Source organism: Balaenoptera musculus, chromosome 16 (assembly GCF_009873245.2).
Source record: "Balaenoptera musculus isolate JJ_BM4_2016_0621 chromosome 16, mBalMus1.pri.v3, whole genome shotgun sequence".
Classification (NCBI taxonomy): domain Eukaryota; kingdom Metazoa; phylum Chordata; class Mammalia; order Artiodactyla; family Balaenopteridae; genus Balaenoptera; species Balaenoptera musculus.
In genome coordinates, this window is record NC_045800.1 from 9,707,704 (window position 1) to 9,726,721 (window position 19,018).

The 19,018-nt window shown below is 41.1% G+C and overlaps 1 protein-coding gene across 14 annotated transcripts in view; it reads right to left on the reverse strand.

Annotated features, from left to right (window-relative positions):
- TACC2 (transforming acidic coiled-coil containing protein 2) overlaps window positions 1-12,834 on the reverse strand; it is a 212,876-nt gene extending 200,042 nt beyond the window's left edge. For 10 of the 14 annotated variants that reach the window (XM_036828563.1, XM_036828567.1, XM_036828574.1 and 7 more), the window contains exons 1-3: window positions 12,748-12,826; window positions 12,062-12,243; window positions 8,702-8,781 (exon numbers count right to left, since the gene is read on the reverse strand). Coding sequence is in view for 1 of the 14 variants with exons in the window: in XM_036828568.1 (XP_036684463.1) it covers window positions 12,748-12,765 (18 nt within the window). In the remaining 13 variants the exon portion in view is untranslated. Of the gene's footprint in view, window positions 1-8,701; window positions 8,782-10,225; window positions 10,293-12,061; window positions 12,244-12,747 lie in introns of those variants that run through there. The other 4 variants (XM_036828561.1, XM_036828564.1, XM_036828568.1 and 1 more) reach the window with 4 other exon arrangements.
- Window positions 12,835-19,018: the final 6,184 nt, after the last annotated feature.

A 19,018-nucleotide genomic window follows, 5' to 3' on the forward strand; every position in this document is an offset into this window, starting at 1 on the left:
GGAGACCCCAAACACAGTAAGATAAGCAAAATGAGACGACAGAAAAACACACAGCAGATGAAGGAGCAGGGTCAAAACACACCAGACCTAACAAATGAAGAGGAAATAGGTAGTCTACCTGAAAAAGAATTCAGAATAATGATAGTAAGGATGATCCAAAATCTTGGAAATAGAATAGACAAAATGCAAGAAACATTTAACAAGGACGTAGAAGAACTAAAGAGGAACCAAGCAACGATGAAAAACACAATAAATGAAATTAAAAATACTCTAGATGGGATCAATAGCAGAATAACTGAGGCAGAAGAAAGGATAAGTGACCTGGAAGATAAAATGGTGGAAATAACTACTGCAGAGCAGGATAAAGAAAAAAGAATGAAAAGAACTGAGGACAGTCTCAGAGACCTCTGGGACAACATTAAACGCACCAACATTCGAATTATAGGGGTCCCAGAAGAAGAAGAGAAAAAGAAAGGGACTGAGAAAATATTTGAAGAGATTATAGTTGAAAACTTCCCTAATATGGGAAAGGAAATAGTTAATCAAGTCCAGGAAGCACAGAGAGTCCCATACAGGATAAACCCAAGGAGAAACACGCCAAGACACATATTAATCAAACTGTCAAAAATTAAATATAAAGAAAACATATTAAAAGCAGCAAGGGAAAAACAACAAATAACACACAAGGGAATCCCCATAAGGTTAACATCTGATCTTTCAGCAGAAACTCTGCAAGCCAGAAGGGAGTGGCAGGATATACTTAAAGTGATGAAGGAGAAAAACCTACAACCAAGATTACTCTACCCAGCAAGGATCTCATTCAGATGTGATGGAGAAATTAAAACCTTTACAGACAAGCAAAAGCTGAGAGAGTTCAGCACCACCAAACCAGCTTTACAACAAATGGTAAAGGAACTTCTCTAGGCAAGAAACACAAGAGAAGGAAAACACCTACAATAACAAACCCAAAACATTTAAGAAAATGGGAATAGGAACATACATATCGATAATTACCTTGAATGTAAATGGATTAAATGCTCCCACCAAAAGACACAGACTGGCTGAATGGATACAAAAACAAGACCCATATATATGCTGTCTACAAGAGACCCACTTCAGACCTAGAGACACATACAGACTGAAAGTGAGGGGATGGAAAAAGATATTCCATGCAAATGGAAATCAAAAGAAAGCTGGAGTAGCAATTCTCATATCAGACAAAATAGACTTTAAAATAAAGAATATTATAAGAGACAAAGAAGGACACTATATAATGATCAAGGGATCGATCCAAGAGGAAGGTATAACAATTGTAAATATTTATGCACCCAACATAGGAGCACCTCAATACATAAGGCAAATACTAACAGCCATAAAAGGGGAAATTGACAGCAACACAATCATAGTAGGGGACTTTAACACCCCACTTTCACCAATGGACAGATAATCCAAAATGAAAATAAATAAGGAAACACAAGCTTTAAATGATACATTAAACAAGATGGACTTAATTGATATTTATAGGACATTCCACCCAAAAACAACAGAATACACATTTTTCTCAAGTGCGCATGGAACATTCTCCAGGATAGATCATATCTTGGGTCACAAATCAAGCCTTGGTAAATTTAAGAAAATTGAAATCGTATCAAGTATCTTTTCCGACCACAACGCTATGAGACTAGAAATCAATTACAGGAAAAGATCTGTAAAAAATACAAACACATGGAGGCTACACAATACACTACTTAATAACGAAGTGATCACTGAAGAAATCAAAGGGGAAATCAAAAAATACCTAGAAACAAATGACAATGGAGATACGACGACCCAAAACCTATGGGACGCAGCAAAAGCAGTGCTAAGAGGGAAGTTTATAGCAATACAAGCCTACCTCAAGAAACAGGAAACATCTCGAATAAACAACCTAACCTTACACCTAAAGCAATTAGAGAAAGAAGAACAAAAAAACCCCAAAGCTGGCAGAAGGAAAGAAATCATAAAGATCAGGTCAGAAATAAATGAAAAAGAAATGAAGGAAACAATAGCAAAAATCAATGAAACTAAAAGCTGGTTCTTTGAGAAGATAAACAAAATTGATAAACCATTAGCCAGACTCATCAAGAGAAAAAGGGAGAAGACTCAAATCAATAGAATTAGAAATGAAAAAGGAGAAGTAACCACTGACACTGCAGAAATACAAAAGATCATGAGAGATTACTACAAGCAACTCTACGCCAATAAAATGGACAACCTGGAAGAAATGGACAGATTCTTAGAAATGCACAAACTGCCGAGACTGAACCAGGAAGAAATAGAAAATATGAACAGACCAATCACAAGCACTGAAATTGAAACTGTGATTAAAAACCTTCCAACAAACAAAAGCCCAGGACCAGATGGCTTCACAGGTGAATTCTATCAAACATTTAGAGAAGAGCTAACACCTATCCTTCTCAAACTCTTCCAAAATATTGCAGAGGGAGGAACACTCCCAAACTCATTCTACGAGGCCACCATCACCCTGATACCAAAACCAGACAAAGATGTCACAAAGAAAGAAAACTACAGGCCAATATCACTGATGAACATAGATGCAAAAATCCTCAACAAAATACTCGCAAACAGAATCCAACAGCACATTAAAAGGATCATACACCATGATCAAGTGGGGTTTATCCCAGGAATGCAAGGATTCTTCAATATACGTAAATCAATCAATGTGATTCACCATATTAACAAATTGAAGGAGAAAAACCATATGATCATCTCAATAGATGCAGAGAAAGCTTTCGACAAAATTCAACACCCATTTATGATAAAAGCCCTGCAGAAAGTAGGCATAGAGGGAACTTTCCTCAACATAATAAAGGCCATATATGACAAACCCACAGCCAACATTGTCCTCAATGGTGAAAAACTGAAACCATTTCCACTAAGATCAGGAACAAGACAAGGTTGCCCACTCTCACCACTATTATTCAACATAGTTTTGGAAGTTTTAGCCACAGCAATCAGAGAAGAAAAAGAAATAAAAGGAATCCAAATCGGAAAAGAAGAAGTAAAGCTGTCACTGTTTGCAGATGACATGATACTATACATAGAGAATCCTAAAGATGCTACCAGAAAACTCCTAGAGCTAATCAGTGAATTTGGTAAAGTAGCAGGATACAAAATTAATGCACAGAAATCTCTTGCATTTCTATACACTAATGATGAAAAATCTGAAAGTGAAATTAAGAAAACACTCCCGTTTACCATTGCAACAAAAAGAATAAAATATCTAGGAATAAACCTACCTAAGGAGACAAAAGACCTGTATGCAGAAAATTATAAGACACTGATGAAAGAAATTAAAGATGATACAAATAGATGGAAAGATATACCATGTTCCTGGATTGGAAGAATCAACATTGTGAAAATGACTCTACTACCCAAAGCAATCTACAGATTCAATGCAATCCCTATCAAACTACCACTGGCATTTTTCACAGAACTAGAACAAAAAATTTCACAATTTGTATGGAAACACAAAAGACCCCGAATAGCCAAAGCAATCTTGAGAACGAAAAATGGAGCTGGGGGAATCAGGCTCCCTGACTTCAGACTATATTACAAAGCTACAGTAATCAAGACAGTTTGGTACTGGCACAAAAACAGAAATATAGATCAATGGAACAGGATAGAAAGCCCAGAGATAAACCCACGCACATATGGTCACCTTATCTTTGATAAAGGAGGCAAGCATATACAGTGGAGAAAAGACAGCCTCTTCAATAAGTGGTGCTGGGAAAATTGGACAGATACATGTAAAAGTATGAAATTAGAACACTCCCTGACACCATGCACAAAAATAAACTCAAAATGGATTAAAGACCTAAGTGTAAGACCAGACACTATCAAACTCTTAGAGGAAAACATAGGCAGAACACTCTATGACATACATCACAGCAAGATTCTTTTTGACCCAGCTCCCAGAGAAATGGAAATAAGAACACAAATAAACAAATGGGACCTAATGAAACTTAAAAGCTTTTGCACAGCAAAGGAAACCATAAACAAGACCAAAAGACAACCATCAGAATGGGAGAAAATATTTGCAAATGAAGCAACTGACAAAGGGTTAATCTCCAAGATTTACAAGCAGCTCATGCAGCTCAATAACAAAAAAATGAACAACCCAATCCAAAAATGGGCAGAAGACCTAAATAGACATTTCTCCAAAGAAGATATACAGATTGCCAACAGACACATGAAAGAATGCTCAACATCATTAATCATTAGAGAAATGCAAATCAAAACTACAATGAGGTATCATCGCACACCGGTCAGAATGGCCATCATCAAAAAATCTAGAAACAATAAATGCTGGAGAGGGTGTGGAGGAAAGGGAACTCTCTTGCACTGTTGGTGGGAATGTAAATTGATACAGCCACTATGGAGAACAGTATGGAGGTTCCTTAAAAAACTACAAATAGAACTACCATACGATCCAGCAATCCCACTACTGGGCATATACCCTGAGAAAACCATAGTTCAAAAAGAGTCATGTACCAAAATGTTCATTGCAGCTCTATTTACAATAGCCAGGACATGGAAGCAACCTAAATGTCCATCGACAAATGAATGGATAAAGAAGATGTGGCACATATATACAATGGAATATTACTCAGCCATAAAAAGAAATGAAATGGAGGTATTTGTAATGAGGTGGATGGAGTTAGAGTCTGTCATACAGAGTGAAGTAAGTCAGAAAGAGAAAAACAAATACAGTATGCTAACACATATATATGGAATCTAAGGGAAAAAAAAAAGCCATGAAGAACCTAGTGGCAAGACGGGAATAAAGACACAGACCTACTAGAGAATGGACTTGAGGATATGGGGAGGGGTGGGGTGAGATGTGACAGGGTGAGAGAGTGTCATGGACATATATACACTACCAAATGTAAAATAGATAGCTAGTGGGAAGCAGCCGCATAGCACAGGGAGATCAGCTCGGTGCTTTGTGACCACCTAGAGGGGTGGGATGGGGAGGGTGGGAGGGAGGGAGATGCAAGAGGGAAGAGATATGGGAACATATTGTATATGTATAACTGATTAACTTTGTTATAAAGCAGAAGCTAACACACTATTGTAAGGCAATTATACTTCAATAAAGATGTTTAAAAAAAAAAAAAACATACCAATTTCCATACAAAACAACAAATTTATAAAGAACAATACCACAAAAAAGCACCAGGCTAGTTGATTTCACAGAGGAATTCTACCAAACCTTCAAAGATCAGATAGTCCCAATGCTCTATAAATTACTCCAAGGCATTGTAAAGGCAAATAAAAAACTCTTAATTTTTTTAATGAATAATAAACTGATTCCTAAACCTGATAAAAAATAGATCACTGCGGGAGTGCTGCATATCAATATTACTCATGAATATTGTTGCAAAAAAAATTTTTAAATACTAGCAAACAAACTCTAGCACCACATTCAGAAAATAACATACTACAAACAAGTGGGATTTCCAGGAACTGATCAAAAAGAACGACTGCAACGAGTTGAAAGACATCAAATATGTTAATTTCCATGAATTCATAATGATACTCTTCCTTCCCTAAACAAAGCTCATTGGTCACCTTTCAAGAATTCTAGGCAATCAAGAAAGATAAATAATCAAGCATAGAACCTGACTTTCCAGACAAACTGCATTTCAGGATATCCAAATAGTTGATGATAGAAACTTCTTCATAGAGAAATCACAATTAATAAATGAAGAAGGAGTAATAGAATTACAAAGTCACCATTTTCCAAACCTTAATGAAATAATAAATGTAAGGCGATATTTTTCAATGCAAACAGCATTAAGTGAAAAGCTGATGGGAAGCTTTATAAAGGATGAGAATATCTGAACTCATTGATCAATCTTAACATAGCAAAAAAAGAGACAGTTAGACATTAAATGCCACCTGGTGTGATGTTGTAGGATGTACAGAGCATCACCTATGAAGTATCCTTGACAAAATAAAAAAGCATCTGGGCTTCCCTGGTGGCGCAGTGGTTGAGAGTCTGCCTGCCAATGCAGGGGACACGGGTTCGAGCCCTGGTCTGGGAAGATCCCACATGCCGCAGAGCGGCTGGGCCCGTGAGCCACAGTCACTGAGCCTGCGCATCTGTAGCCTGTTCTCCGCAACAGGAGAGGCCGCGATGGTGAGGGGCCCGCGCACGGCGATGAAGAGTGGCCCCCACTTGCCACAACTAGAGAGAGCCCTCACACAGAAACGAAGACCCAACACAGCCAAAATAAAAAAAAAAAAAAAAAAAAAAAAAAAAAAAGCATCTGATCAAGCCTCTGCATCTAAGGAGCTAAGTACCACTTTACAGGAAATATAGGGAATAGAGAAATGTCACCATAGGGATGCAATCAGCAAAACCCGAAGAGTGGGAAATTCTACAGGAAGGTGACCCAATTTCCTCAACAAATAACTGCAAGGGAAAGGGAGATAGTATGAGAAAGAGAGAGGAATCTCTATGTTTAGAGATTAAAAAACACTTAAGAGCATATTTAACTGGCTTTTTCTATGGGGGCACTCCCCAATCTATTTGATAAATGGGGGCCAAAACTCAAGCAGAAAGCTGCACTGTTGCTAAGTTGAAGAAATGGAGTTTGAGCCTGCCAGAGAAGCTGGAATTGAGGGGGGAAGCTCTTAAAGGAAGAAGCCACAGAGGGGGAGCCCCAAAATTTGCACACAGATTCCCCTCAAGTCTCTGGTTGATTCCTAAAATGCACATCCTCAGGGTGAGCTCCAAGGAGCTCAAGAAAAAGGAATGGCTGGAAGCTGAAATCTCTGAGAAGTGGTTTCAGCAGCTGCCCGGTGCAGAGAAGGTAGTTTGGAGTTCAAGTCCCATGGAATTAGAGGGGCTCGGTAAATACCTCAAGCTTCTCTTTGAAACCCTGGAAGAACCACACCTTGAGAATAAGGACTATATTTCAGGACTAAGGATTATGCTCTAGGAATAAGGGCTAAATCAAAATAGACCTACCTTAACAAGGTCTAAAACTAAGCCTACACATGATCAAGGCAATCTCCCAGTAATTTAACTGCCTGCAGAAGAAAATACAATACTATTTAGAGGAAGAGGATAGAATCCAGTACCTACAGATATCACTACAATACCCAATACACAATAACAGACAACTAGATATGTGAGGAAGCAGGAAAACAGGACTAATAATCAAGAGGGAGAATCCCCCCCGCCCAATAGCCTTTAACGCCCACCTCTTACCTATAGCAATGAGCTTGTTCTAGTTTCCTCTTTCCCTCTCTGTAATCAATATAAGCAGACACATAGATGTCCTAGAAGTTGGAAGTAGCAAACAAGGACTTAAAAATAACTCTTACAAGCAAGACAAAAAATAGAGAGAGATATAATGGTGGAAGACAGGAAAATTCTGGAGGACATATATAGCAGATGATATAGGAGGACTATGGAAACCTGGGGCAGGGGGTTGTGGAACAGAAAAGTGCCTTAAGAGATATATCAACCCAAAGAAATTTATGGTTCTTGTTTGGATCCTGATTGAAATAAACCACCTTAAAAAATGAGACAATCCGTGATATTTGAATACTGACAGGATTTTTAATATTAAGAAATTACTGTTTACTTTTTAGGTATGATAATAATGTTATCATTATACACATATTAAAAAGAGCCCTCATCTTTTAGAGGTACATACCTAAATATCACTGATTAAATGATGGAACGATTTGTTTGAAAACAATATCACTGTTGGGGGAGGGGCAGACATTAATGGAAAGTAGAGTAGTAAATGAAATAAAATTGTCCAGATGTAGATAATTATTGAAACTAGTAATGGGTATATGAGGATTCTTATAATATTCTCCTTATCTTTGTGCATGCTTGAAAAGTCCATAATAAAAGGTGAAGGAAGGGAAGGAGAGAGAGTGGAAAGGAGGAAAAGAAATCCTTCCTCCTTCATGTGTTACTGGGGTCCCCTCCAGTTCTCCAGCCAGTCCTGGCTGAGCCAATCTCTGCCCTGTCCGTGGTGAGCTTTGGAATCAGGTCATCCCTTCCTAAGCATGCATCAAGTTGACCTGCCAGTAATTTAGGCTACTTTTGATTTGAATTTTCCAAACCAAATTTCCTCGCTGAACTTCAAATGTGAACCCAGTGCCTCCAGTGGACCTCTAAGTCCTAGTGTTGTTTCCCAAGTCCTAGTTCAGCCCTTCTCTCCCATCCATGTTGGGTTGGTTCCTAGTATTGTGTATCTGATCACTACCTGGTTTCCAGAACCTGGGCTTGAGGACTGACCTTGCCATGTATAAACACATCTGCCAAAGGATAAATCTGCCAAACTTCCTAAATTTCCTACTACTAGGATCTGCCTCCAAACAAGAAGCTCTGGTACTAATAATCGCCTGTGGGCATTGTTCCTTCTCTATCTAGTTGTTTCTCCAAGGTTCACATCTGTAGTTGGGTCATTTTCCTCAAACACGTTGACCAAGATAAGTCCACCTGAATCTCTTTGTTTTTGCTAAATGAGAAGGAGGCATTCGCAAAAACATCTCAATCTTTTGACAGTCCTGGGGCAGTAAAGCGGGCTGGTATTGGGGGAGAGGAAAGCACACCCAACAAACGTCAAATAGCGACGCTCCCACCAGGTGATGCAAACAACAACCTCACCATATGTTCTTCAAAGAACTGGAACACATAAGAGGATAATCTTGTGACTGACGGGATTCAAGAGTTGTCTCATCTGTTTGCTATGAAATACGAGATGCAAAATAACGTTGTCAGATCCTAACTTGAACCTGAATATGTTTCAGCAGAAGCATACTCATAGGAATGGTTTTTGGCGTGACCAGAAGTGAATACAGAACCATGGGTTGTTTTTCTTTTTTTTTTTTTTTTTTGGTTTGGTTTAGTTTAATTTTGTTTTTTGTTTTTGGCCACTCCACGCGGCTTGTGGGATCTTAGTTCCCTGACCAGGGATCGAACCCAGGCCCTTGGCACTGAAAGCGTGGAGTCCTAACCACTGGACCACCAGGGAACTCCCAGAGCCATGTTTTTTGAACCCATAGAGTCACTTACAAAATTATGTCTCCTCAAAATGAGAAACATGGCCCCACTGATAAATGATCACTCCGGCTTCACCCATATCCAAACCCTTCACAGTCCTTTCACACAAAAGGAGCACAACCAGGATGAAATAACCCTTCATGGTCGAAGTCTTGCAACTCAGGATTTGATCAGCACCAAAGGCAACTACTCAGAGGGTGGCTGGTCCTTGCTAGAGCCTGGACGTTTCCTGGGAACCCCAGAACACTGAGACACAACCAATTTTAGTCATTCTGGAACTTCATACAGATGTAAGCAGCTTGACTACAGAAAGTTAGCTCTCTTTACTAGAACAACATCAGCCTGCGCTGCTGGGTTTAATCTCTTTATAATTCTTTGGCACCACTTCTGGCACAGAGTTCAGCCAAGGCTGTTCCCTGGCTTGAGTGTGGAGCAGAATTTCCCCTTTTTAGGTCACAAACTCAGAGCACCCACTCATCCCAGAGACTCTCTCCACTGTGTCAATTTTAAACATCTTCATTAATAGTTAGGAAACGCTGGCAAAGCGGTAACTATCCTGAGTTGCCCCTGCTGCACACGGGCATTTCCCAAGACTGAAACACATGCACAAACTTGCCTACCAGGCTAGGATTCTAAAAACATACTGATATGCACCTCTTCTGAACACAGCTGAATTAAGAGCCCTAGGACAAGGGTCGTGGGTTGTTCAGTGACCCTCAAAGAGTGCAGACAAGCCCACAGAGGGTCGTCTTCCTGTGTCAGGTTCCTGGTCAGTGTCTGGCTGCGCCTTTGTTGTTTCACCACATGGAGTCTTGGTCCCCACGCCCTGCCTTTGGTGTTGGGATGGGACCTCTTGCGCTGAGATGGACACATCTCACCTGGGCTTGTGATCTCCTCAAGAATCAGAGCATTGGACCAGGGTGAACGTCATAATGAGTTTGGTTTTCTGCTGGCCAATACTCCACAATCTGGTCAATTGCATTTGTCCTGGAGCCACTCCCAGCATGCCCTGGCCCATTAAATCCACATCCTTGCCTGCGGGTGGTAGCACTCCTCACAGCCACCCAGCTTTCACTTCTCTACACCTGTGAAATCACACACTTAAGCAGGCAACTTTCGAGGGCCTACCTTTGTCCTTTGTCCTTTGTTGTGAAAACGACTCTTCCATCCTTCTCCCCTCCTTCCCACCCTCCACTGGCTGAGCAGTCTTGGTCCACCACACCAACTCACCTCCCAGACACTGTTAATTGGACTAGGGCTTGGTTCTGGCTTAAGCTGGGCCAATCAGATTTTCTCTCTTGCTATTTCATAGGGGCTTTGAAGTCAATGAGGGAAGCCACAAGCCACGCGGTAATGAAGAATGGGGGCTTAGATCAGTGCCAGAGACGCCCCAGAGCCTGCGTGTGCTGACCTGAGGGAGGAGGGGGACGGGGAGCCCAGCAGAGACCGGTCCACCCTCAGACCAAAATGAAGCAGGTGGTAGCTGAGAAGTAGGGGTGAAAAGAGTTGCTACAACCCGGAGCTATGTCTTCTCAACTAATCCCCCCTTCTCTTTTTGAATGAGCTTCTGTGTCTTGCAACCAAGCGTTCCCTGATTGAAACCACACTCAAAAGTCGCCCATGACCTTTGCACTCTGGCCCTTTCACAGTCCTCACCCTCCAGCATTTCCACAGCACCTGACGCTGTCACCCCACCCTCCTCACAAACTCTCTCCACTTAGGACTTTTCTAAAAGGTGCTGCAAAATCTCGTTCTCTTTTTACTTCTCCAGCGCTCCTCTTCCCCTCTTTGTAAAGGCATTTCATGAGATTTGGGATTTGGTCTTCTGGCCCGGTCTTCCCCTAGGAAGATTCCATGGGTTCCCATAGCTTCCTCCATTGAGCCCAGGCAGAAGACTCCAAATCTAGACGCCAGCCCTGACTTCTCCCTCCTATGCCCACCGCATTTTTAACTCTCTGATGGATATCTCTACTTGGATGACGCACAGTCACTCAAACTCTTAAAATGCACATTTGATATCTTTCTCCTTCAAGCCAACCCCTCTCTTGACTTTCCCATTTCCACTGAGAGCATCGTGTTCTTTCAGCCGCATCCCCTGGGACGCTCACGGTAATTCTGCACCGCATGGTGATTGCTTGCTTAGTCTCTGCCTCCCCTCTAGCCCAGGGGCTCCATGAGGGCCTGGATTATGTGACTGGAGTGTACAACTATTCCCTCCTTCCCTCCACTATTCCCAGGGTCTGGTACATGGGGATCACTTAAATGTTTGCTGAATGAATTGGAGGAATGGATGATTATCTCTTATTTTTCCCTCTGCCTCATTCCTCTTGTCTCTCCAATATACACTCACCAAGCCCTCCGGGTTCTTTCTTCCTGCTGTCTCTTTCCTTGTCCCCTTCCTCCCCATTCCCTTGGCTTCCGGGCCAGACCCTCATCACTACCGGTTAGAGGTCCTGCAGAAGTCAGCTGGTCTCCCTGATTGCAATTAAAAACCTGCCAAGTAGAATTCTGGGAAGATGGCGGCAGCAGAGTTTTAAGATCTTCCCAAATCCCCGCCTATAAACAGACAGAGCAATTGAATAGAAAAACTGAAAACCTATGGACACTCACAACAAAACTGGATAATAAGGTTTCCTCTGAACCTCAACCACCAACAAGACCCACCTGCTTTCGACGTCTGTGCAGGAAGAGGCAGAGGGAAGCAACAGGGCACTGTCAGCTGGACGTGAGAGCAGGAAAAACCCCAGGGAGCCAACAGGTATCCACTGGAAGGGACGGTGGGCCAGTATGGGAGCAGAGGCTAAAACCGGGAGGAGCTTTGCCCTCGCTATACACACAAACACAGCTCTTACACACTATACTATATGTGGTGTAGGTGGGATAAAGAATTTCAGTCTATGCATTTCTGTTGCACGGAACATGCTATGAAATAGGACACACACACACACACACACACTCACTTACACTCACACTCCACTGTGTTTAACTTTACTGCTGGATTCTCTCATGAGGCTTAGCTCACTGCCTTACTTCAGTGTGATCTGAAGATTTGGTTATAACCGACACCAAGTCAAACTCAGAAACACTCAGTTTTTGTCGAGATCACATGGCAGCTTAAGGTGGCAACCACGACATCAGAAAGAGGTCTGAAAAGGTACTTGTGTGAGTCTAGAGAAACACTGTGCAAACATGTCAAAATCAACAGCATCGCCAGTTTTAAAATAACTTTTTGCCATAAAGTCTTGTTGTCTTAGGCCCTTAGGGCTGTCTTAAATCATCGTTACACAGACTCATAAATACTTGAAAGTCCAGTTTGCCATGGGCAGAATCATCACAGAAGCCAGAAGAAATTTCAGTAACCACCTAGCCCCAAACTTATTTTACAAGGGAAGAGACGAAGGTCTAGATTAATGGGGACTTATCCTACCAAAAGCAAACAGTAACTTATTGGAAAGAAAAAATACAGTTTATGTGGCTTAGGAGACAATCAGAAGGGGGGAAAGAAAGAGCACAGATGGGTCTTCAATTTCCCTTTATAAGGTAAAAAAAGAAAGAAAGAAATGCATTTATCCCTCTAATCTCAGTAGCCAAACCAGTTTAAAGTACACGTCGCTCAAAGGAATAAAGCCACCAATCTGAGGCTTACTTACCCAGTATCCTCTTAGCATGAGGGGCAGAGAAGGGGGAAAGGCCCTCTCTTCCTGATGTTACGACTTTTCAGCACTGCCCTCCGCCCGCGGTCTGTCTTCCCAGGATCACATGAAAGTGTTCTATAAATGTGCATTGGCTTAAGGTTGGGAACGCTGGCCTGGGAGGGAGCAGTGTGTAAGCAATCTGACCCAGGCCAGGCGGCAGCTTTCCAGAAGCCTCTGCAGCCCAGAGGGAGGACGACAAGGGGCAGAGAGCCTGCAGGTACCGGGAGCCCGCAGCTCTCTGTTTTTCTAAGTTTATCTGGGATCTGAAGCCAATCTCTACTGCCCCAGGCTGCAGTTTAATTTACTTGGGGCAGTTCTATATTTTGGCTACTTTTCAAAACAAAGCAGCCTTAAAAAAAAAAAAGGAAAAAGCTATAAAATTAGAAGTGCTTTTGGTAAATGGCACAGGTCATCATCAGCTTCTACCGACCTCATAAAATCAAGTTGTCTTTTTTGAAAATGTCAGTATGCTCCCTCGGGAAAGGGGAAATGAGCAAAGACTGTTAAACCAACTCTAAATGGCAAAGCTATCTAAAAAATCCATCAGTATTTAATGAATTAAACATGCAACCATACAATGGACAACTAAGCAACCTTTAGAAAGGATGGGGAGCTCTTTATGTACCAACACTGAAAACTCTCCAAGATACAACATTAAGTGAAAAAAATTTTGGTGCAGAACAGTGTGTCTAATATGCTACCATTTGTGTCAAAAAAAAAAAAAAGGAGGGTATAAATTTGCGTGTGTATACATTATGTATAGTATATAAATTCTATGTCCTGAGAAAATCATACTATACTATATTATGATATACAAATTAATGACTCTTTTTGGAAATTCACAGGAGAAACTAGTGACAGTGCTTGCCTCCAGGGAGGTATGGACCAGGGAGGGGTGGAGACTCTGGGCTGGGTGGGGGAGGGAAAGAGGAAGATTGTCATCTCACATATTTCCTTTTCTGGTCTAGGAATTTTATCTCATGTGAATAGTCATTTTTCAAATAAAATTTGAAAGGTGATCTAATTTTCATTAGCAATATTTAATTTTCAAAATTATTCTACTATTCAGAGCACTGAATTCAATTGACATAACTCCTACTTTTCACGTATTTAAATATTTTGATAGGATATTCTTTAAGAAGGCAGAGTTCTGCGATAGATAAAATCCTGTAATAGCAAAGGACCTGAGTGAGTTTTGAATAAGGGGTCTGAAGCCTGGATATTTAGTCCTGGTTCATCTTCTTTCTAACCAGGGCTTGGATCAGTTGTCCAAATGCCACATGCCTCGATTTTATTAGGTATAAAACGATCCCACACCCCACCTTCTCCACAGGCCCAGCGTGGCCCAAATAAGACGATGTATATAAAAACCCTCTAAAAGCGGAAAACCCTTACTCAGGAATAGCATGGTTCAGGGTGATCACATTTTATAATGTTTTCCTGAAGTTCTTGTGTAATTCAACACTCAAATAATTTGTCAAATTTTCCCATAAGGACAAGCATAAACATAAAGGGCATAGATTCAGAGGGCCTGGATCTACAGTTATTGTGCTTAATGTTCATCTTAGTACTATTTTTAATTTTCTCAGCATCACCTCCCATTATTGTACGGGATGCCTTCTTCTAAACAAACCTCCCGGCCTGTCATCGTGGGCTGTTTTGGCCTCCTGCATGGTTTCCTATCACATCTAAGTTCTGTTCCCAGTTTATTAATCCAGAAGCAATGTTTTAGTCTCCACATTAGTACCAATGTATCATGCTTGGGCGAAATTGCCTTGAAATATAAAAAAGGCTTTTGATTACACTAAAATCACAGGCCAAAGTTCCAATGCCTATGAACAGTGCGGTTCCCACAATCCTGATGAAAAACTGCAGACTTGTCTGCTTACCAGCGGAAGTGGCGCCACCATGTGGCAATAGGGACAGTGCAGTTTTTACCACTTGTCCAGTCAGCTTTGAAATGATTCTTGACCTAAAAACTACTTACTTAATCAACAAAAGCAAAAAAAAATGTTAATTTGAGGATATTTGACATATTTCAAAATTTTCTTATAAAGTAAGGTTTTATAATATTTTTATTTCATATTACTTATTTACCCAATTCAAATTCGTGTAAATGAGGAATTGCTGAAAATTACTAGCATATGGCAGAGAACACAAAGAACACAAAACATTTCCCAGGCAATGCTTAGAACTGCTGATTATTTAAAAATTCTGGAAGGAAAATAAATTCAAAGTAATGTTTATTATGACAGTAAACAGGTGGATTTATGAAAATAAAAAGATAATGTTTAAGGTTCATCATCTCCTTACGCAGCGAAAAAGAAACTCCTATTAAGGAAGCAAACAGAACACGCAAATTTAACTCCTTGTTTCGAGAGACTTCATTAAAGTGATCACAAAGGAATGTTTTTTGTTTTCAAGTTTGTTGGGACAATAACGAAGCAAACTGGTCGGCACATCAGCGGACAAGAGATGGCTCCACGTTTGTGGATAACAGGAAGTGGACTGAGGTCTGATCCTGGAGGAATCAGGGCTGAGGAGCCTAGAGCTGGGGTGAGAGGGGGGGATGAGGGCTTTCGCCCAACAAGACCCTGCAGACCCAGGAGAGGCTCTGAAACACCAGGAACGTTGGAGGGAGCAGAAGTGGGGCTGAAAATAAAAAATAGGTGTAAGTGAAGCCGACTCCTCCACCCCATCCCACCCCTCTCCTGATGCCTATCAACTAGACAAAAGCAAAATCAAAACCCAAAACCAAACCTCCCGTGTATTCTGGAAAAATCAACAACAACAATAGAAGGCTGAAGGTAAGCTTTAAAAAAATCTAAGAAAATAGAATTAAAGAAAGGTTTAAAATATGAAAGCATATTAGAGGCTTAGAGAATCAATTGATGAAGTCTCACACCTGATTAACAGGAGATCCAGGCATGGAACAAAAAAGTGGAAGAAAGAAATTATCAAAAAAGTAATAGAAGAATATTTCCCAAAGCGAAAGGAGGTGAATCTCCAGATTGAAAGGGCCCAGTAGGTGCCTGGTACAATAAGTAAAAATATCTCTCACAGTCCTGTGGGTTGGCTGGGCTCAGCTAGCCCATCCTCATGTTGGGGGAAGGCTCTTGGGTGGCTGCAGTCAGACAACAGGTAGAACAAGAGTTATCCGAAGGCTCAGTGGGGCTGAGTGTTCAAAATGCTCACTCCCATGGCTGGCAGGTCACACAGGCTTTGGCTGGGAGCTCATCAGTGGCCTACATATGGCTTCTTCACATGTTTCAAGCTTCCTTACAGCATGGCAGATGGATTCCAAGAGTGGATGTTCCAATAGACGGGAAGTAGAAGCTGCCAATCTCTTAAGGCCTGAATCCAGAAACAGGCACAGTGTCACTTCTTCTATATTTTATTTTATTTTATTTTATTATTTTTTTTTTTTAAAGAAATTCACGTTCTTATTTATTTATTTATTTTATTGATTGATTGATTGATTGCTGTGTTGGGTCTTCGCCCCCGCGCGAGGGCCCCCTCCAGTCGCGGCAAGCGGGGACCACTCTTCATCGCGTTGCGCGGGCCTCTCACCGTCGCGGCTCTCCCGTTGCGGAGCACAGGCTCCAGACGCGCAGGCTCAGTAATTGTGGCCCACGGGCCCAGCCGCTCCGCGGCATGTGGGATCCTCCCAGACCAGGGCTCGAACCAGTGTCCCCTGCACTGGCAGGCAGACTCCCAACCACCGCGCCACCAGGGAAGCCCCTCTTCTATATTTTATTGGTCAGAGAGTCACAGAGCCCAGATTAAAGAGGAGGAGACACAGATCTCCTACTTCAGTGGGAGGAATATCAAAGAATTCCTGGCCATCCTCAAGTCACCACCAATCCTGAATGCTTCTAGAAATAAAACAAAATAGGTCACTTACAAAGTAATGAGAATCGGAACCAAACTCGTTTTCCAGCATTTTCTCCCTTGTGTACCATACTCCAGCTACATGTGCCAGACTCATTTTATCCTCGAAGTCTTTCCTTTGCCATTGGCTCTGACTAGAATACGATTTCCCTGCATCTCTGCATGACTCATCAGTTCTCACAATTCAAGTCTCATCTCAAATGTCACCTTCTCCAAGAAGGCCTCCCTGCCCATCATATCTAAAATAGCATTCCCAGTGAGCATTTATACCCTTAGCCTTATTTAAATTCTTCATAGCACTTACCATTACCAAGTCTTTTTTCTTGTTTTTGTTTTTATTTTCCATCTCCTCCCTGAGAGTAGAGTCTTTGTCTTATTCAACATTGTATCTCCAATGCCTAGAGCAGTGCCTGGAATGTTTGTTGAGTGGATATTGAATCAGAATCCATCTCAAGCAGACAACGGAGCAATACCTTTAATTCCTGATGAAAAAAACTATTTTCAACTCAAAATTCTATGTTCAGCCAAATCATCCTTCCATTTGGTTGAATCATCTTCAACCAAATGGAAGGAGAGAATAGACATTTTTCAGACTCATAAAAATTTCCCCTTTACAACTCTTCTAAGAAAGTGTCTCCACAAAATCACGGCATAAACTAAGAAAGGTTTGTTTTGTTTTTTTGGCTGCACTGCATGACTTGTGGGATCTTAGTTTCCCCACCAGGGATCGAACCCAGGCCCATGGCAGTGAAAGGGCCGAGTCCTAACCACTGGATGGCCAGGGAATTCCCAAGAAAGGTTTTAAACATGGAATCCAGAAAGCAAGGGATTTAACAGAGGAAAGCAGGAAAGGGAAGCCTCATGGTGACAACTGTACAGCAAGACTGGAATTGCAGCTCATCCAAATTGAAGTGGGCAGATAGAGGGTGCTGGGGACGGAAATCTCCAGAATAAAAGGGGGAATTTCAGTAGAATAGTTGACTGAATGAAGAAGGTAGAAAAAATTGACCATATATTTCTTCAAATGGTGCAATGAAAGCAATCAGAAACTGTAGGAGAAAGCAAAAGTGTAAGAAAAAAATGTAACCAGTAATTGTATTGATCACTAGCTCCTTATTAAACAATATTCACAGAAATCCAATAAAACATTGCTCATTGATTTTCAGATTTGGAAATCGATCTATAGACAAAGCAGAGATGGTTCACTTAACAATTGCACTGCCACCCTCTACCAGAGACAATCTGTGTGCCACCTGCCACCAGTGATGGTGTCTTCAGTGTCAGGCAGGCAGGTGGTCCAGCTCCCAAATTCCACTTCTGCTTCTGGGTATTTATTCAAAGAAAATAAAAACACTAAGTTGAAAAGGTGTATGCACCCTTATGTTCATTGCAGCTTTATTTACAGTAGCCAAGATATGAAAACAATCTAAGTATCCATCAATGGATGAATGAATTTTAAAAACCGTAGTACATATTTACAATGGAATATTATTCAGTTATAAAAAAGAACAAAATCATGTCACTTGTGACAGCATGGATAGACCTCAAGGATATTAAGTGAAACAAGTCAGAGAGAGGAAAACAAATACCGTATGATCTCTCTTATATGTGGAATCTAATATATATACATATATATGTGTATATATATATATATATATGTATTTTCAAGCTCATAGATACAGAGAACAGATAGGTGGTTACCAGAGACATGGTGTGGAGGAGTGGGAGAAATGGGTGTTGTTTTTTTAGTTTCATTAAATCGAATTATTTATTTATTTATTTATTTAAAGATTTAATTTTATTTATTTTTGGCTGTGTTGGGTCTTTGTTGCTGCACGTGGGCTTTCTCTAGTTGCGGTGAGCGGGGGCTACTCTTCATTGCAGTGTGCAGGCTTCTCATTGTGGTGGCTTCTCTTGTTGCGGAGCACAGGCTCTAGGCGCACGGGCTTCAGTAGTTGTGGCTCACAGGCTCAGTAGTTGTGGCTTGCGGGCTCTAGAGTGCAGGCTCAGTAGTTTTGGCGCACGGGCTTAGTTGGTCCACGGCATGTGGGATCTTCCCGGATCAGGGATCGAACCCGTGTCCCCTACATTGGCAGGTGGATTCTTATCCGCTTCGCCACCAGGGAAGTCCTAAATGAAACTTTTTAAGAAAGAAAAAAAATCTCTACAAATTTCAAAAAAAAATCCAAAATAAAACCTGTATTTTCTGACCCAAATTCAGTGAAACTAGATGCTAATTTCAAATGATGACAAAAGCAAACAAAAGCCAATTTAAAAAATTTTATAACACCCCCTAGGATGCTTAGCCAAAAAAAAAGAAGGAAAAATATAAATT